This window comes from Phoxinus phoxinus (assembly GCF_949152265.1).
Source record: "Phoxinus phoxinus genome assembly, chromosome: 1".
Taxonomy (NCBI): domain Eukaryota; kingdom Metazoa; phylum Chordata; class Actinopteri; order Cypriniformes; family Leuciscidae; genus Phoxinus; species Phoxinus phoxinus.
Genome location: NC_136876.1, coordinates 39,062,469 through 39,089,696, shown reverse-complemented (window position 1 = coordinate 39,089,696; position 27,228 = coordinate 39,062,469). Strand labels below are relative to the sequence as shown.

The window sequence follows — 27,228 nt, the reverse complement described above, 5'->3', positions numbered from 1 at the left end:
AGATGGCCTTTGGAAAATTCTGAAATCATGTTGGAAATTAGAGTTGAAATGGGAGTCAAATGCTAAAAAAAAAAAAAAAAAACTCCTGCCCTTTTTCAAATAACATAATTTGTAATAAAAATGTCTGAAATATGGAAATAAATAAGTGCTTTCATTAGTTTTTGGACCCCATTGTTTAGCATTAGTGTCTACTCCGTTCAAAAGCAAAGCAAAGCCGACCTAAAAGAGCTATTGACTCGGTGGAGTCTGGCCCAGTGTAATCAGTGGATCCATTCTTTACTAAATAATATTTTGGACTTGAATTTAAAAAACAGTTCATTTAGAAGTTACCATGTAAAGCACATTTTTAGTTCACCAGTTATGTACAGTGTGAGTTTAGTTGGCGCATAGTCTCACAGAAACAGCCTAGTCAAGCAGTTTCCCCTTTTGCTAAAGTTAATTTTACTGAAGGAATCCAGTAGCTCCTCGCTGCGGCACACGAGATGATCCATCCAAGTTCAAGAAGGAACCCAAGGAACGTCACGTGCAGAGTATTTTTTTACAGTCTATGATTTTTCCCCTCGATTGATTGGTCAACGGGCTTTGCGTCGTGCGGCGTGTGGGCGGAGTCAGTCTCGTGCGTAGAGGCGTGGACTGATCCGTTTACATGTGATATTGTGAAGCGAGTTCGAGCTTGTCTGAAGATTGAACAAGGAAGCACAGTGACTGCTACTAAAGAAACGGAAAACTTTAGCTATAACGAACTTTCATGTGCTGCTTGCTGCTCAGCGATGTCACTTTGCAGCGAAGCAAACAAATGTATGGACTTTCCGTAATCGTGCAGTTACTCGGTTAACGGGACGTTGCGTAATACTGGACTTTTTGCGTGCGCGAATGCCGTGAGCGATGGCATGGCAGAATGTAAAATTACATTTTCTTATACTACTTTACATGTGGATGTGCTCTCAAGGTGAGCAAAACAGTTTTTTTGTGTGTGTGGAATATTTAATTCTATTATAAACTCTGATAGCCTACTATTATGCTTTTTCGGGGAATGTATATATAAAATATTAATTTTATTTCTTAATATATAATAAAAGATAGCACAAGCACACATTTCACAAAAGTACGTTTTTAGGTTTTAAATGATGAAACATCACAGTTTCACACTTAACAGTCCTAATAGCAAAATAACTTGCAGTGAAACTCTAGCAGCATTAGTTGGCAGATGCCCACTTAGTTGGGATCTATTCCAGTAACATTTATACATTAACTGTCCAAATACTTTTTAGGCAACTTTATACAAATTAGTGGGTTTTTTTTTAAATGTAACAATACATTAAATATTCAAATCATGTCAAAAATATGCAAAAACATTAAATGATAGATTATTGAATTCATGTTAAACTTCGTTTGCATATTTTTGTGGAACTAAGTGCAGCTATGCACCTTTGCCCCGGCTTGCCATTCATTGTCTTCTTTATTTATTCAGCCTCTTTGGAAGTGGATGTAAACTGCTGGTGGAATCGAGCTCATCCTGTGGGCCACAATGTGTCCGTTGTGTGCCACACAAGTGCCCTGGGAGGAGCAAAAAGTTATGATCTCTTCCAGCTTTGTGTTATCACGCCGGGGCACAGACATCTGTTACCCAGCGCATGTGTCAGGACCAAAGAAACCTTCAACTTCTCTATCGCAATAAAACATACAGGGCATATTCGCTGCATGTGCAATGGAAAAACAGCCGATACCTGCAATGTGACAGTAAGAGGAGGCTGTGAGTATAACAGAATTGATCATTTATCAACAATGACTTCATTACTCAATCTGGGGATGCTCTGGGTTTCATAAGTTTGATGTACAAGTGTTTATGTTCACATGACACACACAAGGATCCCTGAAGGGAATTGTTTACGAAGAAAAACTATATATATACAGGATTTTGTTACTCATAACAATAACATGTAAAGCAGAACTTTACAGCCAAAATAACACACATTAATGAACCGAAGTTGGGATGCACGATATATCGGCCACCAGAATTGCTTGAAATATGACTGGTATCACTTCAAAAAAGGAAAATACAGTGCAGCACAAGTCTGTCATATAGGCTACATAAAATTATAATGAGAAAATTGGTGAAAATGAAAATAGTGAGACTTTTGTTTTTGTAATCAGGCTCTCAAAAATTATATAAAAATTTAGATTTATCGGCCAAGATTTCAGTTATCGGCTTTCAGATATAAAGAATTATCGGTTAACGCTATCGGGCAAAATCAGTGCGTCCCTAAATCGAAGTGGTTTAACAAAAATACAAGATGCATATTTTTGGTTTCTAAGCTCTCTAGGATGCCTTGCCCCATAGGCGCTTCCATTGTAAGTGCATTACTGAAAGTTGTGGTGCTGTAGCTAACCAGTAGAGCATGGGTTCAAATCCAAGGGAATGCATGAACTGATAAAATGTATACCTTCAATGCAATTTAAGGTAGTTTTGGATTTTAGAAGGTAGCATTAGCCGAATGAGTAACTGTAAATAATTTTATTTGGTAACCGAGCTTAATCTGAATTGATTCTGGAACATTCTTTGAGAAATGCATGTGAAATGTTGTCAAAAATTAGACAAGGAGGGGAAGTGTGCGAAACACTGGCGGCTTACTTTTGCAGATTTACCCTTGTGACTTCCTGTTTCCTTAGTCTTGAAAGTGTTGTCATTTCTCCGCGTCTGGCTATTGTGGCTTTGTTTCGTTTTTTTCCCCTAACTTTATCTTTATTTATTTTTGGGCTTTCCTCAAGAATAGTTTTCCATCTTTTACAGATCCACCTTCTTCCCCATCCCGCCCTGATTGTGCTATTGAAGACTTGTATGAAGACATTTACTGCTCCTGGACGAAATCCAATGAGCCAATGATTCCAACCGTTTACACTCTTCACTGGAAAGATTGTGATGGGTGTGGTAGTGTTTACTTACTAATAAGTAGCCAAAACATTTGCATTTTTAAGTAGAACCTAAGTACAATCGCAAATGACTAATAATTCAAATTAAAAATCAGATTTAAACTTCAGATATAAAAGATTAACTTGAACCTTTTTTGTGTTTATATTCAGGATCATTAACTCAAGGGAGAGTGATGAAGAGAATGTGGTCATAACCCGGGCGGAGTATATGAAAGGCCCTGACATCACAGCATGGGTCACTGCCAAAAATGTTTTGGGTTCTGCACAATCTGAAGAGTCTGTCTTCAACACAGGCCATATCAGTAAGTCACGTTTTACTCTATTGTAAACCATTTCCCTGAACCATGTGCGTGCAATTTATTGGAAGCACTGTAAAGTAGTCAGTATAATTCTGATGAGTATTATAAATAAATGTTGTTTTTTTTTTAAAAAGAGCCCATCACCTCCAAGTATCTTTCTTCTCCCTCGATATACAGTACTAATCAAAGGTTTTGGGTCAGATATATATATATATATATATATATATATATATATATATATATATACAGGGTGCGATTTGCCGGGGGGGATGCGTGGGATTTCCCCCTTTCTGGTCAAAGTATCCCTACCTCTGCTAAATTATTTTTATCCCCGGTGGGGATAAATTTATCCCCCCCTCAAAGTGATCAGTGCTACTACACTAGTGGCGAGACGGATCACAAAACTTATCACGGATCCGTGGTTTGATTAAAGTCATTTTTATTTTAAAATGCGCTACTGTGGCTGGCTCTGATATAGCTGCCGCAGCCTCTCTGTGATCGCCACTCTGCAGACTTGCTCAATGTCACGCCCATGGCGCTATCTGATTGGTTACACCTCACGAGTAATAGCCTATCAACACTTGCGAGACGGTTGCAGGTCCGCTGGGCAGTGGAGCTGTGTCGAAAGGAAGGCAGCATATCAGCATATTACTGAAGTGGGAATAAACATATCAATCTGATTATCTGTTTCTATGATGACAAGCAGAGTTATTGTCCCAGTCACACCACTGAAAATTAGCCTCATTCGTGCGTCCAGTTCGCGCGAATGAGGCGAATTGCTAACACAGAGATAATGCATCTGTCTTTTCTATCATTTCACTGTAGCTCAGCATCGCGATGTAAAGTTAACGTTATTACTTTAACAGCAGCAGTAAAACTGTTTCTACTGTGTCTGTGATGGTTTAACTTTACAATCAATCCGTGGTTCAGCAGAGGCTGATAGAAGTAGTGTAATGTGAACTGTCAGTGCGATAGAACAATAAAGTCCGAAATGGACCACCCACTGTCAGCACTAGCCTTCTGAGACAATAGATGACATTGCGGCTAATTTATTTGATCCTGTCCATTAGCTTTGATCCATGTACGGCTTTTCAGAATGTCGCCAAGTACAAATATTTAAGTAATATTTCAGCGCGAAAACTCTAACGTTAGCTAGCTAGCTGGGAACAATGAAAAGGGTCCAGAGCAGCATATCATCATATTTTACAGGACCGTCGCAAAAAAATCCTAAAACTGCAAATGAGAATGTTACTACAGGTAGGATGGACGGCAACTCTCAGCGTCAGCAGAACTCACTGTCACAGGTTGACTCAAATGAACAAGGACCATACAACCCAGACTTACAAGTAAATGATTCGGTTTCTGAGGCTATTGTTGGAGGTTGCATTGAGCCGGGACGCTTTGCTAAATGGAGAGAGGGTCGAGAGTGGCTTGCTGTCACCACAGACGGATCAGTTCAGTGTACAGCTTGCTCTGACATTAGAGATTTAGGACCATATACACAAGAGAGGCTTCACATCGACTCTGCATTTATTAATGGCATAAAAGCAAAGTCTGCAAAAAAATTAAATGACAAAATAAGCAGACATGGAAAGTGTCAGTCCCACATCAAATGCATAGAAATTTTGCAGAGAAGACGCGAGACAGCATTTGAAAAGGCAGTAGATAACAGTGCAGCTCTGTGGAGAAAACACAATGAGAAGACTTTAAAAGTAACTGAGAATTGCATACGTACAGCCTATATGATCTGCCAAAACAACCTCTCATTCAAAATCCAGCCACAGCTGGTGGAACTGCAACAACTGAATGGCGTAAACCTGGGATGTATGCTGCATTCTGACAAGGCTTGTCGTAATATGCTCATGTTTATCGGAGAAAAAATGAGAACTCAGCTTGTGGACTTTATCAAAAACTCATCTGATAAGTTCAGTATTCTCATTGATGAGAGCACAACGGTGTCAAACAAAACATGCCTAATTATCTACATTAGGATTCCCTATGAAGGTGAGGTCTGCAACTTCTTCCTTCAACTTGTTGAGCTGCAGTCGTGCACTGGATCGGCCATCTGTGACATCCTGCTCCAAAGCCTTTATACACAGGGCATCTCTGAAGTTATGTTGCGCACCCGGCTTATTGGCTTTGCAACAGATGGGGCCGCTGCTATGATGGGCCGATACAAGGGAGCAGCCACACTCCTACGTGAGAAGATCAACCCTAACCTGACCGTCATTCACTGTATGAGCCACAAGTTAGAACTTGCGGTCCATGATGCTGTGAAACACATTACAGAGGCGAGCCATTTTCAGATGTTCATTGACTCTCTTTATTCATTTTTCTCTCAAAGCCCAAAACATATGAGAGAGTTTGAGTCTGCAGCTTCCGATCTGGGCATGCACGCTCGCAGGATAGGAAGAGTATTTGATGTGCGCTGGCTGTCCTCGTCCTGCACGTCTGTGACGGCTCTCTGGCAAAGCTATCCAGCCTTGGTCAAACTCTTTGGAGTGTTGATGGAAGACAATTTCCAGATCTTCCGTGGAAAGAGCCAAATGTCGGGGCATTCATGGTAAAATGACACAGTGGCTTTTTTTGGTGGAGATGGCGTTGATAAAAGATGCGCTGGAAACCCTGCAAGCCTTGTCCCTGTTTCTGCAGAGGAGAGATGCCACAGCTGTCAGTGCCAGTGCTGAGGTGGATGTTGCACTGAGAACACTGAGGTCTATGCGGCAAGCAGATGGTGTGAACGCAAGAGGCCTGAAGGAGGAATTAGAAAGTTTTCACTCTTTCAAGGGAGTGAATGTTTCTCAGCCAAGTGACAGTAATCATCGGAAGGCAGAGGTCTTTCGTGAAAGACTGTTCGTTTCCCTGGCCGACAACATTGAGCGCAGACTGGATGACAACGGAATTATTTCTGATGCAGCCGCTCTAAATCCGTCAAATTGGCCATCTGATGAAGACGAGCGCATCCTATATGGAGACAACAAACTTCTCACCATTCAGAAGACTCTCGCTGTTGAGGCTGCAACCAGTACCATACTCCTCAAGGAATTCCACCAATTCAAGTGTCAAGGCATCACAGGCGACAATCTGCGCAAAGTGCTCATCACTGTCTCCACACTCCCAGTGTCAACAGCTGAGTGTGAAAGGGGATTCAGCGCCATGAACCGTATTCTCACAGATGACAGAAACCGGTTAAACGTCTCCACACTGAACAACCTATGTTCATCTCCTTAAATGGGCCAGGGGTTGCCTACTTCCCTGCCCAGAGATTCGCAGAAATGTGGGTAAAAGAGGGACGACATGCCGCAGATGACGCTCCCACAGGAAAGCAGAAAAAGACGACGGAAGTCCGTCATCAAGGCAGTCTGTTTTCCTAGTATGATGCATAGGCGCACTATAGCCTATTTATGTTCAAGTTCACACTACGTTGTGCCATTTAATTTTGCCATTCATAAATAAGTGTTTTGTGTTAAATAAGATTTAATTCTTGCATGTTTTTTCGTTATGCATGATCACAGTTCATATGTGGGGAAAGATAAGCTATTAGAATAAAAATTTTCAAAACATCCCCCCCTCTGTTTTTTTCACAAATCGCACCCTGTATATACTGTATATATATTTATACATACATTATGATGTTTTATGTAACAAAGTTCGGGAGGAGCAGGTTCAGATAATTAACCCATTTAGCACAAGTGGAGATCAATCAGTAATCAACTCAATGACAAGGTATAAATACACAGCAGACCTACCTCTGTTCATTGACAGTTTATCAGCATCCCTCCGCCACCCCATCTGCTCACTTCTAGTTCCATCTACTCTTACCACAACCGGGGGGAGTACTCTGGGTTCGGCCGAACTCCGAGCTCGGAGCCCTCCCCCCGGACAGCACGCCAAATACGCATAACCTTTATTGTATTCATTTTATGTAGATGTGAACTCGTGAAATATTATATATAAATATACATATTTTATATATATATATAACACATTTTTCTTAAATGTATTCATGCATGTCTGTGTATTTATATATACATAATTATACACAGTACACACACATATATAATGTAAACACAAACTTTTATTTTGGTCGCGATTAATCTTTGCCCAGCACTAATATATATATATATATTTTTCCTTAAGAAATCTGCACAACCATTTTCAACATTAATAATAAATGTTTCTTGAGCATCAAATCAGCATATCCGGATGATTTCTGATGGATCATGTGACACTGAAGACTGGAGTAGCCTAATGCTGAAAATCACAGCTTTGATCACACAAATAAAAAAACAGGAACATAATTTGAAGATTGAACAAAGTAACATTTATTTTTAATACACTATGCAAAAACAAGATTAAAGCATGCACATCAACGGCAAAATTATGCTCCGGGTTGGGTGTTCGACAAAATAAATAATCGGGAAAAAAATGGAAAAAAAGTCAGCACACCAAAGCACCAAAATTTGCAAAAAATCGAATAGTCGACTCACTCCGTGTGCTGTTGAATTGAATTTTTTGCATATTTTGGAGCTTTGGTGTGCTGACTTTTTTTTTTATTCTTTTTTTTTTAAACACTGTAAATGAATAGCAGGAACACACAGATGCCAGTACATACAGATAACTATCAATATAATATGTGTGACATTACTAAACATGTCATCGTTTTCAAATACATCCTTTTCACAGTTCACTCTACAATGAAAAAATGGTGTTTTCAAATGTATCCACTTGAGATAGTGTCTTCAAAAACAGTCTCAGTGTGAAAAATATTTGTTTTCAAATGTGTTTCGTGTAGACATAGTCATAAATGCAGCCTTTATTGATAATAAGAGACTTAAGAGCCCAAACTCTTGAATTGTAGTGTAGCTCAAGTTAATGATGAAAACTGTAAATTTCATCAGAAAAATAATTAATTGAAATGCTTAGTTCTAGCTTTAAATCTTTTCCCTGTTTTTTAAAAATTATTTTTTAGTTCGTCCAGACCCCCCCAGCAATATTACCCACACCTTCACGCCGCTGGTGATCTACTGGAACATGGACTGTGACAGTGTGGGCCCCTTAGACAAGAAGTGTGAAGTGCAATACAACGCACACGATCACATGCTGGACTGGATTCAGGTGAGAGGAGAAGGGGAAAATCCCATTTCACAAAATCCTTATTCGATTCTGATTCAGACTATTTCCACATTTTCCTCTAAGATTGGTGTCACTGGCTTTATGGGTGCAGCTCTGGCATTTTCACTCATGTGTTCAAAAGAGCTTTAGTAAACTGAGTTTCTGCAGTGAATTAGTTCAGAAGAAAATCCATCCATCTGCAGGATCAGAGGTGTGTGTAAAGTAAAGTGTAATTAAGTATAATCATGTAGATTAAAAGATGGATCTTTGGGTTTTAAGAATCAGTATTGGATTATTAAAATACAAATCTTAGTAAAACAGAAAGTGTAGATTTCAAACCAGGCCTAGGACAAACACTAATACTTTTTGTTTTGTCAACATTTTTCACTTTTGTTTGCTTTTTTATTGTAAATAAATGTTTGTTGACTGTAAGGATGAAATCAAAGATAGCTCGGTTTCACTTTATTTTACCGAGATACCGTGACGAGATCCTGAGGCCCGTTGTTGTGCCATTCATCCACGACCATCACCTCGTGTTGCAGCATGATAATGCACGGCCCCATGTTGCAAAGATCTGTACACAATTCCTGGAAGCTGAAAACATCCCAGTTCTTGCATGGCCAGCATACTCACTTTATTTTGACAGTCCATTTTAGACATTCTACTAACTATAAGTTAGGGCTGCACGATTTGGGGAAAATGTCATATTGCGATTATTGAGGTCAATATTGCGATATGCGATTGCGATATAAAAAACAAATGGTTTCATGAGTCAACTTGCTTGGTTCTCAAGGAAAATGCACACACAGGTTAGTGATAATGCTGAAATGTGTATTTCTTAACTCAAACTAGCAACAACAACTAAATGCACAGTGTTTTCAAATTAAAATATTTTTTGTACAAAATTAAATAATGACGTCTTTGCATTTACTGCAAACTTGTTATTGTCTCAATAGTACACTAGTATAAAATAAATTGAACAATAAATAAGAACATTTGTATGCTGATGAAAATAAGATATTTTGAACATTCTGTCCAGACAAGCAGGGACATTTAAAAAGGATGTAACACTGGACCACAAAACCAGTCACATGGTTTTGTGTCACATACAATGTTATGTATTTCATACTGTATGTATATATCTCAATTTAAAAAAATTGAGATGTATACATACAGTATGAAATGCCCACTCCGATCATATTTTGAGCTATTTTTAAACATTCCCAGAGGTCTTTAAATTATGATTATGCCATTTTTAGCCAAAATCTCAAAACCTGTGCCGTTTTCTGGGACTTCGCTTCAGCAGAGTGGCAGTAGCTCATTAGCAATTCGCCTCTGTGTTGTGGGCGGAGCCGTTGGCACGGAGAAGCATTACAGTATTATATATATATACACGTTAATTATTATTATCCGAAGTTAATCAAAGTTATCACCGAACACCGATCATTATTTCACTCCGAGACGTTGCGGTAAAAAACAGCTCGACTTCGCCTCAATATTTCATCCCTCCCACAGTGATCAATCAGGACATATTTAGTATCAGTGGATTGCTCGGAATTTCGGGATTATTATGATGCTAATGTCACCGCTCTATCTGAAAAACTGACTGACTCTCTCACGAGTGATGGGCTTGACACACGAGGGGACAAACGACTGCGACTGGCGAAACTCGTCGCCACCCGGCGTGTGCAAGTCTACGTGAACGAGCGCGGAATTTCACATGCACGAATGTCGCCTGTTGGTTGGCTGGAGGAGGCTGGCTGCCCTCTCTCTTTATGTAATGATGTAATTACTGACGGGATCAGTCTGTGCTCTCCAAACTTTAGTTTTGACGATTGATAGACGGTAAAAAATGTGACTTATTTGTTACAGTATGTGTTCCAATTTGAGTATGAGCTTGTGGCCCCGCCCAGTGGAGTTACTACGTCACAACTCCAGTCTATTTTAGCCGGCATTTTAGCGTCTGCTACTGATTCACAGCAATTTGAATGTAGAAATACTCACATACTAACATCAGAAAAATGCCACAAGAACATGTTACAGTTTTTCTCAAATGCTAAAACACAAAAGCCAATCCTCTAAACCAAATGACCAGTTGTCTAAACACTTTTACTAAATCTAGCCATCATTTTCCAATATCATAAACACATTTCACATGAAGACACAATTCACAAAACACAATCCTCCGTTCTCATAAATCTTAACACATTTTTCCTTGCTAAAACACAAGTTGCAAAAGAACTCTGCTCATATTCTCAAATGAAAGCCCATGTGATGCAAAATGCTTGCCACAGTCAGCAATATTTGAACACAATAAACACATCTGGCGTCATTCATTACACACAACGACTCAAAATTGAAGACACTTGTTGGTAATGCTGTGACCACATGTATAAAAGCAAGTTCAGAGTGCACAGTTTGCTGAAGATTCCAAACAAACACAATGGATGAAGGCAGAGTCAGGGGAAGAGGAATTCGAGTCAGAGGAGGGAGAAGAGCTGGCCATGGAAGAAGAGGAGAAGGCCAACAAGGGAGAGGAGAAGGTCCTGGAGGGAGAGCAAGACAACCTCGCACCATCATTACGGACGAGATGCGAGCAACAGTCATTGACCATGTCATTGTATTTTTTTTTTTAATTGAATTTGAATTTATTGTTAAGAGGAAAACCCCTTGAGATGTAACATCTCGTTTTCGAGGGGACCTAAAAAAAATTGTCTTCCTGGATGAGGCTGGCTTCAACCTACAGAAACGAAGGCAAAGAGGCCGTAACATCATTGGCCAAAGAGCCATCACTGAGGTTCCTGGTACTCTTTGTGCGGCCATGGGTTTGGAGGTCTTGTCCACCGGCGTGCTGTCCTTGGGTCTTACAACACCCAACGTCTCCTCACTGTCCTAGAGGAGCTAAGAGACATCCTCCTGGATAGCCAACAACACCATCCTGGGCCCGCACATCACATTTATGTGATCATTTGGGACAATGTACGGTTCCACAGAACAAACCAAATCAGAGAGTGGTTCACCACCAACAGTAACCACTTTTTAAACGTCTGTCTGCCACCCTACTCCCCGTTCCTGAACCCTAGAGGAGTTCTTCTCATCGTGGAGATGGAAGGTTTATGACAGACAACCATACACTAGAGAGAACCTCCTAAGGGCAATGGAGCTGGCCTGTGTTGACATCCTAGTGGAGGCCATTACAGGGTGTTTTTCCCGCGGTGCCTGGCAAGAGACAATATAGCCTGCGATGTGGATGAGGTGATGTGGCCCGATGCAGCTCAGCGACATGATGTCGCACAGTGATTGTGGTGTGTGTGTGGTGTGAATAAAGTAAATAAAAAAACTTCACACCCTGATCATGTTTTCAAGAGTACTGTTGTGTGCAATAGATTCTGTTTTTGCATTGAGTTGTGTTACAGTAGTGTACATGCAGAATTTACTATAGATTTATACTCTTCATATGAAACTCACAAATCTAAATGCCTAATCCTCTGCAGAGATCTAAGAAGATCCATTACTGTAAAGTTTCTAAAAATATGCATTGGCAGTTATGAAACAAAGAACCTTCTCACAAATTGAGCATTGTGTTTTCAATTGTTTTGCTGTAGTGTGTAATGATGTGTATAGTGTTTACATTTTTGAAAGCTTCGAGCTTCTCTTTTGGTGTGAAAGTTTGAGTTTTGAAGTGAGAAGGTGTGGTTGTGTTTATGTAGCTTTAGAAAAGGGTGTTGTGTTTAGACATTGGGGAACATGGAGGAAACGTTTGTGAAATGTGTTGTAGCATTTGAGAAAAACTGTAACACCTAGAAAAACATGATTTTCATCGGAGTGGGTCTTTAACCTTTATTTAACCAGGTAAGCACATAGAAGACTCATTCTCATTAAAAACGGCGACCTGGCCAAGATAAAGCGTCATGGTGCAAACAAGAAGTTACACATAAAAGATAAGACAGTGTAATACAGGTTACAAACTGTTGTTCAGTCAAAGCATCATACAAAATAAATCAAAAATACAAACTAAAACAGTTTTCCCAATAGAGTAGAATAGTAAGTGTTACTATTTAGAGTAGAATGTTACTAAATAGAGTAGAATAGTAAGTGTTAATGTTAATGAGTGTTCAACTATTAAATTGTTCAAGTCAACTCTCATTAGAGTATTAGTAGACTTATGTTTAGGGTTAGTTTGTAGAATAAGTTGACATTTAGGTAGTTGCGAAGTTACTTATAGTCAATAGAATGTCTATTGGGGAGCATCAAAATAATCTTACAGATACTAAGGGTGTATTCACACCTGCAGTTTTGGTCCGATTGAATCGAACTCAAGTTCGTTTCCCCCCTTGCTGCGGATCTTTTGGGCAAGTGTGAATACAGCAATCACACTCGGGTGCGGACCAAACAACCGAGCCGAGACCCAGCTGAAGAGCTGGTCTCGGTACGGTTCCAAACGAACTCTGGTACGGTTCCTTTACGGTGTGAACAATTGTAGAAAGCACTGCACCTTTTTTGACAGGGTCAGATTTTTACTATGTAATTTGTGGTGATGTAATGCCTATACATTACTGTTGCAACGGATCGCAGTTCGGCACGCATATACTGTGTACCGCACAGAGAGAGAGAGAGAGAGAGAGAGAGAGAGATCATAGCACTCGGACACCAAATTAATTCATCTTTTGCGTTTCCTTAAGACGAACCCGTCTTAAATTCTCTGCAAGTATTCTCTCGGTTATGTTGAAAAAGAAACCAGATGTTTGTAATTTTTTCTCGGTCTGAGCAGAAACCCAATTCCTACTGTTGTCTGTGTCATTAATGTTAATACAAAATACAGCTTTAACAAAGATTAAACTATATATTTAATTTCTACAGTGAACAAATAGTGTTATTTTACATTTAGGCTCAATTATTCATTTCTGTACTGGAATTAGACTTTGTTACTTGATATTTCATATTCATCTCTGCTTGCAATAATATAATACTCTAATAATAATAATACTCTAATGACTGGTAGTTGAAATGTAGTTGCAAAGTTGCTTATAGTTAGTAGAATGTCTAAAGTACATCAACATCATAATAGTGTTACCGATAATTTAATAGTTTTCATAGTGTACGAGATTTGCCAATACTAGTTGTAAGATTTAGTTCACCCAAAATCATTAAGAAAACCATTGAGGGTGTGTAAATGGTGACAGAATTAAACATTTTAGGTGGAACTGAACCTAGTTAAACCAATTGTTGAATTTTAATTGTGCAGGAGGATGATTTCCAGTCCACGTTTCCGTTGGAGGATTCCCAGCCATTCACAGAGTACCATTTTCGTGTTCGCTGCCACTGTGGATATGAAGAGAAAGTCATGAGTGACTGGAGTTCAGTGTTTTCAGTCAGAACGCCCCCTGCAGGTGAGAGAAAGACACACATTATCCATTCATTTAGGACATTAATGCACTCATTTACTGTTTTTGAGGATGATTCAAATTCACACAGCAGCAGAATACAGGTGTCAGTGCTACATACACACGCAATTCAGTTTTAAACAAGAGTGAACACCATGTTCAGAATCCACACTGACTCTTCCCTACGGGTCAGAAGTGTGTGGTCGCTAATTTAATTTTTTTTTTTTTTTAAATAAGCCTCTTATGTTCACCAAACTACATTTATTTGATCAAAAACGCAGTAAAACAGAGTTATATTGTGAAATATTATTACAATTTAAAGTTTCTGTTTTCTATTGTAATATTATTTAAAAATGTAATTTATTCCTGTCAGGACAAAGCTGAAAATCATTCTAATATGCTGATTTGGTGCTCAAAAAACAGTTTTTATTTATTTATTTATTTGAAACAGATTTTTTTTTTAAACATTATAAATGCTTTTACTGTTCTTTTACCCAACTTATATATTTGTATATGTATGTATGAATCTTTGAATTGTTTTTAATGGTATGGTATACAGTACATACTACTGCACAGTATGCTTTATTCAGTATGCTCGCATTCCATTTTAAATCTATTATGTAAGATAATCAATGACAATAACTGTCTGTAATATTCTGTCTTTTCAGCACCGGTTGGACAGCTCGATGTTTGGAGTGATTGTGCCTCTTATTCTGACAACTCCTCCTGTAACATCTATTGGAAAGTAGGCTATACTCCCAAATACATCATTCTAACCTGTTCTTGTTCAGTGGGTCAGTCACGATTCATTACATCATGAATGAGCTGTAGAAATGTGACTGTCTGACGTTATTTCCTGTCTCTCAGGAAATGCCCCTGTCTCAGGCTAGAGGGGAAATTATCAACTATATTGTGACACTGAAGCTTAAAAATGGGACTGAGATCAAGCATGTTACCAGGCAGCGGAGAGACACAGGAAGTCAGCATCGCATCGAGCAGAACTGCCCGCAGCTCAGACGTTTCCCTCTCAAGATGGGTGTTTTAGGAGTTTTTGTATCAGCCAACACCTCAATGGGCACGTCCGTCCCCACATTCATGCCGTTTCCTGTGACGGGTATGTCAATGCAAAATTCTGATTAAAGTTATGTTAAATTTATAATTGATATTTACTTTGAATTATTAGTCATTTGCCATTGTCTCTCATTTTGTTCAAGTTCTACTTAAAAATGCAAAAGTTTTGTCAACTATATATATATATACACACAGTGGCAATCAAAATTATTCAACCCCCATTGCAAATCAAGTTTATTGGCAAAATGTACAGACTTTCCGCGGTTTGCAATGAACAAATCAAACAAAAGTAATTGAAATAGCTCAACACTACAAATGTTTCAAGTGGTTTCCCCAAATTTAACTGAAAAAGCAACTTTTAATGACTTCTGCAGTTTCAAAATTATTCAACCCCCTGAATAAAATCTCTCACAACTGCACAAATCTGCAAAAAAGGTGTCTCAAGTAGGGCTTCACAATTAATCGAATTTTAATCACAATCACGATTATGGGTTTCCACGATCAAATTCGTGTGATCGTGCGATATTTAAAATGTGTCATTCCGCTCATAGAACGCTCCATTTTTCTTTTTTTTTGCAAAGCCAATCTAGCGCTCCGTAAACCACTGTCTGATCACTTGACTCCATGAGCCAATAATCAGAGTTGTTCCCTGCACCGCGCAACTTAGTTTCTAGATGTAGAAACAAGAATGTTTTGCCGGACAGGACAAAAGCGAAGCGAACTGGGCGAGAGAGTGTGTCTGCGCGCGAGCGATAGTGCGTGAAAGAGACCGATGTGTCTGCTCGTGAGCGATATAGTGCGCAAGAGAGACCGAGTGTGTCTGCGCGTGAGCAATATAGTGCGCAAGAGAGACCGAGTGTGTCTGCGCGCGAGCGATAGTGCACGAGAGACTTCAAATAACAATGACTGAATTTTATTCACCGACATCGGGATCCCGCTTACATGGCTACCTACCAAATAAATCAATAATTTGACACAATATATTGATTGTATTGCTTCCGTTGAAGAACACCGTGTCCATGGCAACGTGTGTTATACTTGACAGCGGTGTGTTTGGTGTTATCAAGAAATAACAGACCGCATTCTACATTAGAATTTAACCAAGCCATGTAATAATAGGTAATAATAATTATAACAAGATAATATATCTAGTCTATCCTAATATTAATTATAAATACAATGTATATAAATACAATATAAAATAATAATACATTATTTATTTTTATTTATTCTTTAAGGAGATGCACTGAATAGAGGACCCAAATACTTTGAGGATAACTCATCCTACATTCCTGGCAATCTTCTTTTTACTTTATCATTAAATTAACCTCATTCCTGATAATACCTCTCTAGTTATATCTAACTTTAGAAGCTCTTCTTTATCTAAATCATACTTTTATTGTTAAATTTCATTTGGCACCTTGTTTTTTATAGCAAGGATCAAATTCCTTTTAAATCATTAAAGGAAATGTTCTAGTAATTCCAAGTTTCTTAGTCAACTATCCACACTTTTATTATTATTTTTACATCTGTAAATGGTTAATCTCCATGTAAGCTTATTCAGACATTTCTTACAGTCACTTTGTATGCAGCACTTGTTGATTTTCAGTTTGTTAAATAGTTGTAAAATGAAAAATATTAATTTCATTTATCACATCTTGCATGCAACTTTTATTAGTAAGCTATTAACAGCTGTTCTTGCATTTCGATCACTCTGCTGCATATCTTAATACTTTATATTAAAACTAATTTCAGTTAATCAATATTCAAACCTTTTCTTTGTTGTCCTAAATATCCTAAAACTACTTTGTGGTCAGTCTAAAGCAGTCACTATCTCTTCTACTGTAGTAATAATTATACATTTACTTTTGTTATGTACATTATTATTATTATTTTATTTTTTATTCATTCCGACGATCCATCCACTCTCTCTCTATGTTTCTTCCGGCTTCTCCCGTTAGTGGTCACCACAGTGGATCATCCACATATCTATTTGGCATAGGTTTTTAGAACAAATTCCTTTCCTTGTGAGACCCAGCATTGAGAGTGCACTCATGCAACGCCAGTCGCTGGGACTTCCTAAAAATCCATGAACTACTATAATATGTAACCCACTTAATTATTTAAATATCTTATTTCTTGTTCACTATATTTTACCTCCATAATTGACTTTTAAATAACTCATTATTGTTGCATACTCACTTTTTATAGTTGAATTATATCTTTAACATATACAATAGCATTATATCTTTAACATGTACAATAGTAATCGTATAATGTCCGTCCCCATTTAGGAATATGTATCTTGTTATCACTCAAAACTTCAACCATTAAATTCTCACTTAGGTTGAATTTGGTCCAATATATTATACATTCTGTTTCCGTTTCTCTACTTTTCTTTGAGTCAAGCTAGCTTATCAGCTGTATTAATATCACTAGATATCACTGTGTTTTCTTTCAAATTGTCTGGTTGGGTTAAAATGTTAAGAAAGAGGTTAAGTCTATAAAAGAGGTTAAGTCCTCCCAACATTTCTTGAATCTTTTTAGCTAAATTAGTAAGTCCAGTTTGTTTACCTGGGAATTTGGCAAAGCAGTCTATTTTCCCCTTTTTAAAACCGTTTAAATCAAACCCTGTTTCCTCATGTATTGTCTGTTGCTGGGATGTCTGGTAAAACTCCTGTTCCTCCTGTTTCTGAGTGCCCTTGAGATCCTCCCGTGAGCTCTGCGTACTGGGCTGTGCCTGGAGGATCTGACTCCCTGATCTCTATCCTGCTTCTTTCTCTGACTTCAAACTGAAATCTCAATGAGTCTGTCTTCAGCGCTCATAGTTTTACAAACAATTGTACTTTTTTAATAAACCTTTTTCCTTTTTTATGACTTTATTTGTTTATTAATAGTTGTTACAACATAAGATATCAATTGTCCTTTTATTATAATTTATTTATTTATTTATTTTCTTCCTCATTGCGATTTTTCCACATTTGAGGCTCTCTAACTGTAATTGTTTGTCAGATGAGGCACTTACAGCTGCATCTATCTTTTGACCTCGGTCCAAAAAATGCACAGAACTGCTGAAACTTTTTTTTCTCAGAAGCAAGGTATGTTTTTTTAGGTTATTAATTGATATCATATTGTATCAATATTTAATGTCCTAATGTTTTGTCTCATTAGTTTTATAACTGCACTAGATACTTAGGGTAAAGTTATACTGACAATACTTAGGGTAAAGTTATACTGACAATACTTGGGTAAAGTTGGTTTTATATTCACACATTCGGACTACCGCATTCAATAACTTTGTTTATCTGCATTAAAAACGCTAATTAAGGCTAACGGTAAATTATCATTACCGACTATTATGAGCACAAATTACAACACATTTTTTTTTTTAACTCAACGTCTTTCACATGGCTTTAATTGCACTAACATTTCAGCTTATTCCTGTTTAGTTTAATCAAAACCATTGAATTTGGGGAAACCACTAGAAACGTTTGTTGTGTTGAGCTTTTCCAATTACTTTTGTTTGATTTGTTGAACAGGTGAAAGTCTGTAAATGTTACCAATGAACCTGATTTGCAATGGGGGTTGGAATAATTTTGATTGCAACTGTGTGTGTGTGTATATATATATATATATATATATATATATATACATATAAATTCTATATTTGTATAATAATATGCAATATACACTACCGTTAAAAAAGATAGTAAGATGTTTTTGAAAGAAATAACCCTTTTATTCAGCAAGGACACATTTAATTGATTCAGCATTGAAATTACAGGAATAAGTTATAATTGAAAATATATTAAAATGGAAAACAGTTATTTTAAATTTCAATAATATTTCACAATAATACTGTTTTTACTGTATTTTTTATCAAATAAATGCAGCCTTGCTGAGCATAAGAAACAAATCTAAACTAAACTTAAAATGTCAAAAAATCTTGCCAATTCCAAACTTTTGAATGGTAGTGTAAAATGATATCATATTTATGCCCTGCAGGACAGACAACACCTGAGGTGAATCTGAGTATAATGGGTGAGACACAGATGCTGCGGGTCTCATGGTCTGTACAGCCACAGTTCTCTGACAGCGTCCTGGAGTATGTGGTCCAGCACGTGTCTGTAGTACCTCACTGTCCGTGTCTGAGCTGGGTCAGAGTAAACAGAACCCAGACATCTGTCACAATCACAGGTGTGTGTGTGTGTGTGTGTGTGTGTGTGTGTGTGTGTGTGTGTGTGTGTGTGTGTGTGTGTGTGTGTGTGTGTGTGTGTGTGTGTGTGTGTGTGTGTGTGTGTGTGTGTGTGTGTGTGTGTGTGTGTGTGTGTGTGTGTGTTTTTTATTATGTTTGTGTAATTGGGTAGGTTTAGGGGTAGGGGTTGATTTAGGCATAGAAAATACCATTAACCTAACGTAAAATCAATGCAGGTCTATGCAGTGTCCTCACTAATATAGTGAAACAAGCACATGTGTGTGTGGATGTGTGAAAGCTGTAATTTGTTCCTACCCTGACAGTGATTTCGCGTTTGTCTCCATCCACAGGTGACTTCAGGAACTACACAGCATATAATGTGTCACTGTATGCTGTCTTCAACAACCACAGCACTTTCCTCAAGTCAGCGATTGCATACACACTTCAAGGAGGTATGAGTCTGACATCCCTTAAATTGCCGTTTAATTAACAACAGACCAAAGTCCACAAGACATCAAATAAAATAATCGATTAAATCTAAAATCAATTAATTGCAAATTGTCCAATACGACAGAGAGCCAAAAATAATACGGATAGTGCAATTAAGTAGTAGTGTGTATTTACAAACATACACCCCTAATTAACAGTTTTAATATTAAGCTTATTTGTCAAAAGACACATCCACTGCAGAAGTATATTGCATTGTCAATAATTCGCTTGTATAGTACAACATTTCCATTCACTTCCATTCAAAAAGTGTAATGCGTTCCATTCATAAAACATTTTCTCACTTTGAGTTAGTTGTGGTAGTTTTAGGGCACAAAGTATCCTGTAATCAGATTTGCTAGTCTTCAAGCCTTCACATTGGTATCGTTTCTTTATCTCCCTGCCCAGTTCCTCCTGAAGTCCCACAATTCCATGTGAAGATCGACTCTCAGTCTTCTGTCACTCTGACGTGGAGCCCCATCCCTCTGCATGAGAGCAAAGGTGTCATCCTGCATTACTCGGTGGGCATCAATGAGACAGGTAATCCATTATCTCTCCTTTAATGTAAATCTTAAGCTCGGGACAATCTGAACTAATGTAAGGCCGTTTTTGAGCGTCGAGGGCTTCGTTTTTTTCAGTGTTCTGCACTCTAACCAGTCGCCGTCTATCTTTGGCCGATTCGGCTTGTTGAATCTGCGTCGGGCCGTCTGTGAGAGAGAACTCTGATTGGCCGTTCAGCTTATCGAATGAGAAAAGTGATAAAAGCGAGCAAAGAAGTCAAGACGGTACAGATAGAAGGCTGTTGTAATTGTTATAATATCATCTTACCTGAGCATTCGAATGCAGTATTTTCATAACATTCGTATTTTCTTTGTATATCTGCAGTCCTTGTCTCGGTTTCATTTACATTACATTTACATTTATTCATTTAGCAGACGCTTTTATCCAAAGCGACTTACAAATGAGAAACAATAGAAGCAATTAAACTAGCAGTAGACCAATAGTATGTAAGTGCTATGACCCTTCACAGTACAATCCAACGTACAGTATATATTTTTTTTTTTTTTTTTTTTTTTTTAGAATAGAGAAGAGTGTGTTAGTATTACTGGATTAAATGCTGCCGAAAAAGATATGTCTTCAGCAATTTCTTAAAAATGGGTACGGACTCAGCGGCTCTGGCTGAGTTAGGCAGATCATTCCACCAGTAGGGAACAGTCATGGTAAAGGTCCGAGAAAGAGATTTTCTGCCTCTTTGAGATGGCACCACAAGACGGCACTCACTTGCAGAGCGCAAGTTTCTGGATGGCACATAAGTCTGAAGTAATGAGTTCAGGTATGAGGGAGCAGTGCCAGTGGTTGTTCTGTAGGCAAACGTCAGTGACTTGAATTTGATGCGAGCGGCAATCGGCAACCAGTGCAATTTTGTTAGGAGAGGAGTGACGTGTGCTCTCTTCGGCTCGTTGAAGACCACTCTAGCTGCAGCATTCTGGATCAGTTGCAGAGGTTTGACAGTGCAAGCTGGGAGACCAGCCAGGAGAGCATTACAATAGTCCAGTCTGGATAGAACAAGCGCCTGAACAAGCAGTTGTGTAGCATGCTCTGATAGGAAGGGCCTGATCCTTCTGATGTTGTACAAGGCAAATCTGCATGACCGGGCAGTGCTAGCAATGTGATCTGTGAAATTCAATTGGTCGTCAATTACAACTCCAAGGTTCCTGGCTGATCTTGATGGAGTTATGGATGACGAGCCTAGCTGGATGGTGAAGTTGTGATTAAGTGCTGGGTTAGCCGGGATTACAAGTAGCTCTGTCTTCGCAAGGTTTAGTTGAAGGTGGTGGTCCTTCATCCAGCCAGAAATGTCTGTCAGGCAGGCTGAGATGCGAGCGGCTACCGTCGGATCATCAGGCTGGAATGAGAGGTAGAGTTGTGTGTCATCAGCGTAGCAGTGGTAGGAAAAGCCATGTTTCTGAATCACAGATCCTAGTGATGTCATGTAGATGGAGAAGAGAAGTGGTCCAAGCACTGAGCCCTGAGGCACACCAGTAGCTAGATGTTGGGTCTTAGACACCTCACCCCTCCACGACACCCTAAAGGACCTACCCGAGAGATAAGACTTGAACCACTGGAGTGCAGTTCCCGAGATTCCCTTCATCTTTAGGATTGACAGGAGGATCTGGTGGTTAACTGTGTCAAAGGCAGCAGACAGATCCAGCAGGATGAGAACTGAGGACTTGGAAGCAGCTCTTGCCAATCTCAGAGCTTCAATAACTGAGAGCAGAGCAGTCTCAGTCGAGTGTCCGCTTTTGAAGCCAGACTGATTGCTGTCCAAGAGGTTGTTCTGCGTAAGAAAGGAGGAGATCTGGTTGAAAACAACTCGTTCAAGTGTTTTTGCGACGAAAGGAAGAAGAGATACCGGTCTGTAATTCTCTAGATGTGCTGGATTTAGAGTGGGTTTCTTAAGCAGTGGGGTTACCCGAGCCTGCTTGAATGCTGTGGGAAATGTACCAGTGTGAAGAGATGTGTTTATGATGTGTGTGAGTGTGGGTATAACCGAGGAAGAAATAGCTTGAAGTAGGTTAGTGGGAATGGGATCAAGCGGACAGGTAGTAGGGCGATTGGAAAGAAGGAGTTTGGAGACTTCTGTCTCTGAAAGCAAGGAGAAGGAAGGTAGAATGTGTGTGTTAGCTGGTAAAATGTGTGTGTTAGTTTGTGGATTGGTAAATTGGCCGCTGATGGTGGTAGTTTTGTTTATGAAGAATGAGGCAAAATCATCAGCTGTTTGGGTAGATGAAGGAGGAGGAGGGTTAAGAAGGGAGGAGAAGGTTTTGAAAAGCATGCGAGAGTCAGAAGAATTGTTAATTTTGTTTTGATAGTAAGTGATTTTAGCAGTAGATATGTTAGCTGAGAAGGAAGAGAGGAGGGATTGATAAAGATCAAGGTCAGAATGATCTTTGGATTTGCGCCACTTCCTCTCTGCACCCCTGAGTTTAGCACGATGTTCACGGAGAACATCAGATAACCAGGGGGCAGAGGGAGTGGCGCGGGCTGGCCTGGAGGAAAGGGGGCAGAAGTTGTCCAAGCAGGATGTTAGAGTGGAGAAAAGAGTATCAGTTGCACTGTTAATATCTAGTGCTGAGAGCTGGTCTGGTGGAGGAAGTGTGGATGAGACCAAAGAGGATAGGCGAGAGGGTGAGAGTGAGCGTAGGTTCCGCCGAAAGGTGACCTGTGGAGGAGTGCATGTTGTATTCTGGGGCAGGTTGAGGTTTCCCTTTTTGAATGAAGAAAATAGACTATTGATACCTGCTGATATCGTCAGGTATTTCCTTACACGCAGGAGGAGAACTCACGTGTGTTGAGAGGCGACATGAGAGGCGACAACACAGTCAGCTTTTATCGCTACTAGTTCTTTGACGTCGGCTTAGTGTGTCCCCGGGCTTAAAAAAGTAATGCTTAGTACTTTCATTATATTGTTGACCCTGAGATTCTATTATTTGACCAATATTGCAACATGAAATATTAATACTTAGACAACTAAGTTTGGGGTCAGTAAGATTTTTTTTTTTGAGAGTTACAAATTATAATGTTACATAAATAATAATTTTTCGATTAAATGCTGTTCTTTTAAACTTTCTATTCATCACAGAATCCTGGAATTAAATGTTTCACGGTTTCTACAAAAATATTAAGCGGCACAATTGTCTTTACAACTGTCAACATTGATATTAATACATATTACAATGATTTCTGAAGGATCATGGTACATTGAAGACTGGAGTAATAATGCTGAAATTCAGCTTTACCATTATAGGATTAAATCATTATTTATTATTTTAAATTGTAATAATACTTAACAACATTACTGTTTTACTGTATTTTTTATCAAATAAATCAGGGGTATTTAATTAGAGTTAAAGAGGTTCAGTCTCTATATTTCTTTCCAAGCGGAGGTCCGGACAATACCGTAGTAATACCGCAGCCATAGTAAAAGAACAAATAAATCATAAACACTCAAAATTTGCATAAAAGATGGGAATCTTGGGCCATGACAGCCAAAGCATATATGTATAAGAATGAAATAAGAAACCAATATTTACCAATTTTTTATATTTCTCCCAACTGGATATGGATATACAAAAGGTCAGATGTTTTATCCGGCTATTATTTATTTATTTATTTATTTTACATTTACACCATGTATGGCACATAGAAGGCCTTGGGACTAAGAAAGCAGGGGGTGCAGGGTTTATCTCTTAAGAAAAGCATTGACTATTTTGATATTTTTCTCAAGTAGGTAATAAACTACTAAAACAAACAATCTAATAATGGACACAATGGACTCTAACACAAAACTGGACACAAAACAAGTCAAAGGACACAAAACAAAGTTAACTAGTAATTTCAAAGTTTTTTGTCTTCCCTTGCCATTTCTAAATATTGGTTCAATTTATAACATTGTTTATTATGAAATTAATATAAAAATAATTGTAATTACTGTGTTCTCAAAAGTATCTATTTTGCTGCTCACCGTCTTTCTGCTACTGTTGTTAAAATAGCCGCGTCACCTGCAGCTTTAACATCTTTATCTGGAGAGAGAAGCAACGCGCGCGGAACGGAAAGGGCTTGAATGAAGCGAGTTTGGCTCCAGATAAAGATATTAGTGGATGTAGTGCTGAAATAAACGACCCTGGGCGCTTTTGGTGTGAACCGCTCCGTTGTTTTGACACACTGCTCACTTTAAACTGTTGAAATGGAAATGGTAAAATGGCCCGGTACAAATATGTACTTGGTTCCATCTGGACCGTGGGACATGATCTTACTGGGCAATTTTACCGTTTCTACAGAATACCACTAAAATAAATGTAGCCTTGGTGAGCAAAAGAGACTTCTTTAAAAAAAAAAAAAAAAAAAAAAAAAAATCTTGCTGACCCCAAACTTTTTAACAGTGGAGTATATCTGTGTCCTCTGGCCTCTTTAACAGCGTATAACGTGAGCAGTGACAGGACCAGCGTGCATCTGTCAGACCTGCAGCCGTCCCGACAGTACCAGGCCTGGGTGAGGGCTGTGAGCGCCGCTGGTGAAGGCATGAGGAGCATCACCACTTTCTCCACCGCTGAGGAAAACAGTAAGACGAGCACCTCCTTCCTTCCTTCCTTCCTTCCTTCCTTCCTTCCTTCCTTCCTTCCTTCCTTCCTTCCTTCCTTCCTTCCTTCCTTCCTTCATTCCTTCATTCCTTCCTTCCTTCCTTTGGGGTTTACATTGCATGCATTATCCAAAACACTAAGAGGTCTTTGTTTGCATACAGTATGTAGTTAAAAAATTCAGCTTCAGGTAGTTAACCAGTCATTTCTTTCCATCTCATCTCCTAGGTTTTTTCACTTCAATACTGATGGCTGTATTCATATCATTGTCTCTCCTGATATTAGCTATTGCTTTAAAATGTGTATTGTGAGTATTACCTTTCATTATAATTCCATCATACATTATATGGTCAAAAGTATATGGATACCCCCTTCGAAATAGTGAGCTTGACTAGTCTAGTCCTTGACCTTAATCTTAATCTTCTGCACTTAATGAGCGGGTTGGGGAATCCACATAATTTTGGCCCCTTTTGTGGATTGCATTCCGTCCAATTATCAGATAAAAAAGATAACATGCATTCCAACTACAGTAGTCAACTTTTGCAGTGGATCGAAACCTTTCATCAAAGTTATACATGAATTTTGAACAATACCCGTTCTTGTCTTAGGACAAGTTTGATGAACTTTTTTGATCCACTTCCGATGTTGACTACTGTATATCACTCTATTATTTACCATTGCCATGCCAAGCTATCTATTGTATGAAGCGCTATATAAATAAACGTGCCGTGACTTTACTGGAGTGCCGAATTGCAGAGCTCATGCAAACATACCCACATCGCTATGATCAGATGCTTTCTTAACGGATGTTTTCTCACCGCTGGAATTTTTGTTGTTTATTTTGATATTGAGAGGAAAGCACGCAACACAGATTTACATATTGATCTAAACACCGCTCTCAGCAGCGTGAGTCATGTCGGGATGTTTGCTAACAGTATACCGGTGCAAAAACAGTACATCTTTTTTTTTCAACCCTAAGCGAAGAAAACAAAAAGAACTATATTAGGTCCTCAACTGGTAAATTAGACGCACTGTGGTAAATTAATACCTGCTGTCTTTGTACAGGTTACGTTACTGTTCCCAGAAGATCCCAGATCCATTAAACAGTAAATCATTTAAACATATGAACTTTCAGGTAAGAATCTAAAGTTTCACAAAGCTGTATGAAAGAGATGGTCACCCATATAAAAATGGTAGAATATTTGTTCTTGTAAACAGTGAGCTTGGCTTTTTCTTCCAGCACACGTGGCCATGGCTCTGTTCTCCGTCGGAAACGCCTCTGAAGATCTCTGAGCTGGAGATCGTGGAGAACCTGCATCCCAACACACCTTCCTCTCCCTCAGAGACTGAACTGGAGAAGCGTTTAATCGATGTGGAACCACAACATTTCCAGGGGCCAGATGGACTGGGCAGAACAAATGTAGGCGGGGAGAAGTGGTTAGAAGACTCTGAGGAATCAAACAGACGAAACATTTCAAAGCAGGACAGCTGGAAAAAAGAGTACAGTGAGATGGTTGATACTGATGAAGAGGAGGGCGCTGGTGGTGAAGAGTGGTGGGACCAGCAAGGTTTTTCAGACTACGAAAGACATTTTATGCCGTCTGTTGAGGCGAATTAACTCATTTCATACTTCACGATGTTTGATCTGTACGGTAGTGCCTTAAATGGAACAATCAGAAATGTTGATTGTTTGACTGAAGAACAACATGTACTACTCTTTATACATGCACTGAGAAGAGTATTAAGACATGTTATTCATGAAATTACAAATGTGTCTGTGGGAGAGATCTTGCAGAGCTATGCACAGATTTTTTCCAGATTAGCTGCGCTGTTTACAGTTGAAGTATTAGTTGTGCGGCCTTATCATCGTCATCAAATGGCATAAGGACTGTTTTCAAACGGGTTTCCAGTTCCTGCCACAAACTCACGCCGTTGGTTGAGCCAATGTTGGGCTGTTCGGAACAGAGCTCAGGTCCACAGTCCCATGTGGCTTACACTTTTCAGGGAATTCAGGCTACAAATGTCTGCTCATTAAACCTGGAAAAAGGTATTTCAACATTGAAAACATTGCATATATGATACAAATGAGACTATTACTGGTAGATATCTTCAATTGAATGTAGATAAGTGAATGTTTTTGTACATAATAAATATTTTTTTGTATGGATTAGAAGCATTTCTACTCAGAAATGTTGTTGTGTGAATTTCTCATGCGTTTTGCAATCATTTGTTTGACATGTTAGGTTTGCATGTAAACATAGGAGTAGTCACAATTATTAGTCTGAGTCTTACCTATATTTTGGAAGACTTTTTATGCCTGAGAGTATAAAATAAAAAGACAAATAACTTTATATGTCACAAATTATAATGTTTATTTAAAAAAAAAAAAACTTAAATAAAAAATAAATAAATGAAAATGTACTCTTGAGACAAACAGGCTCTTTTGAAAGATAAAAAGCCTTCCAAAATATAGGTAGCTATATACCATATAGCTTTTTGAGGTTGTCTCAGTCAAAAATCAGGAATATCAGCCCATGCTTATATGCATAAATAGTTTAAGACACATCAACTCAGACTTCTAGCCCACTAACCCCTAAAATAAAATGACT

At 38.7% G+C, this 27,228-nt stretch overlaps 1 protein-coding gene across 1 annotated transcript; it reads left to right on the top strand.

Annotated features, from left to right (window-relative positions):
* Positions 1 to 566: 566 nt before the first annotated feature.
* il12rb2l (interleukin 12 receptor, beta 2a, like) lies at positions 567 to 26,996 on the top strand. The gene is made up of 15 exons (XM_079610946.1): positions 567 to 949; positions 1,472 to 1,753; positions 2,792 to 2,924; positions 3,082 to 3,233; positions 8,203 to 8,348; positions 13,591 to 13,735; positions 14,398 to 14,474; positions 14,597 to 14,843; positions 18,806 to 18,997; positions 19,346 to 19,447; positions 19,890 to 20,021; positions 24,460 to 24,603; positions 24,848 to 24,926; positions 25,685 to 25,754; positions 25,860 to 26,996. The coding sequence occupies exons 1-15, from the start codon at positions 886 to 888 to the stop codon at positions 26,235 to 26,237; spliced, it is 2,343 nt and encodes a 780-aa protein (XP_079467072.1). The 5' UTR covers positions 567 to 885; the 3' UTR covers positions 26,238 to 26,996.
* The last annotated feature ends 232 nt before the right edge of the window (positions 26,997 to 27,228 follow it).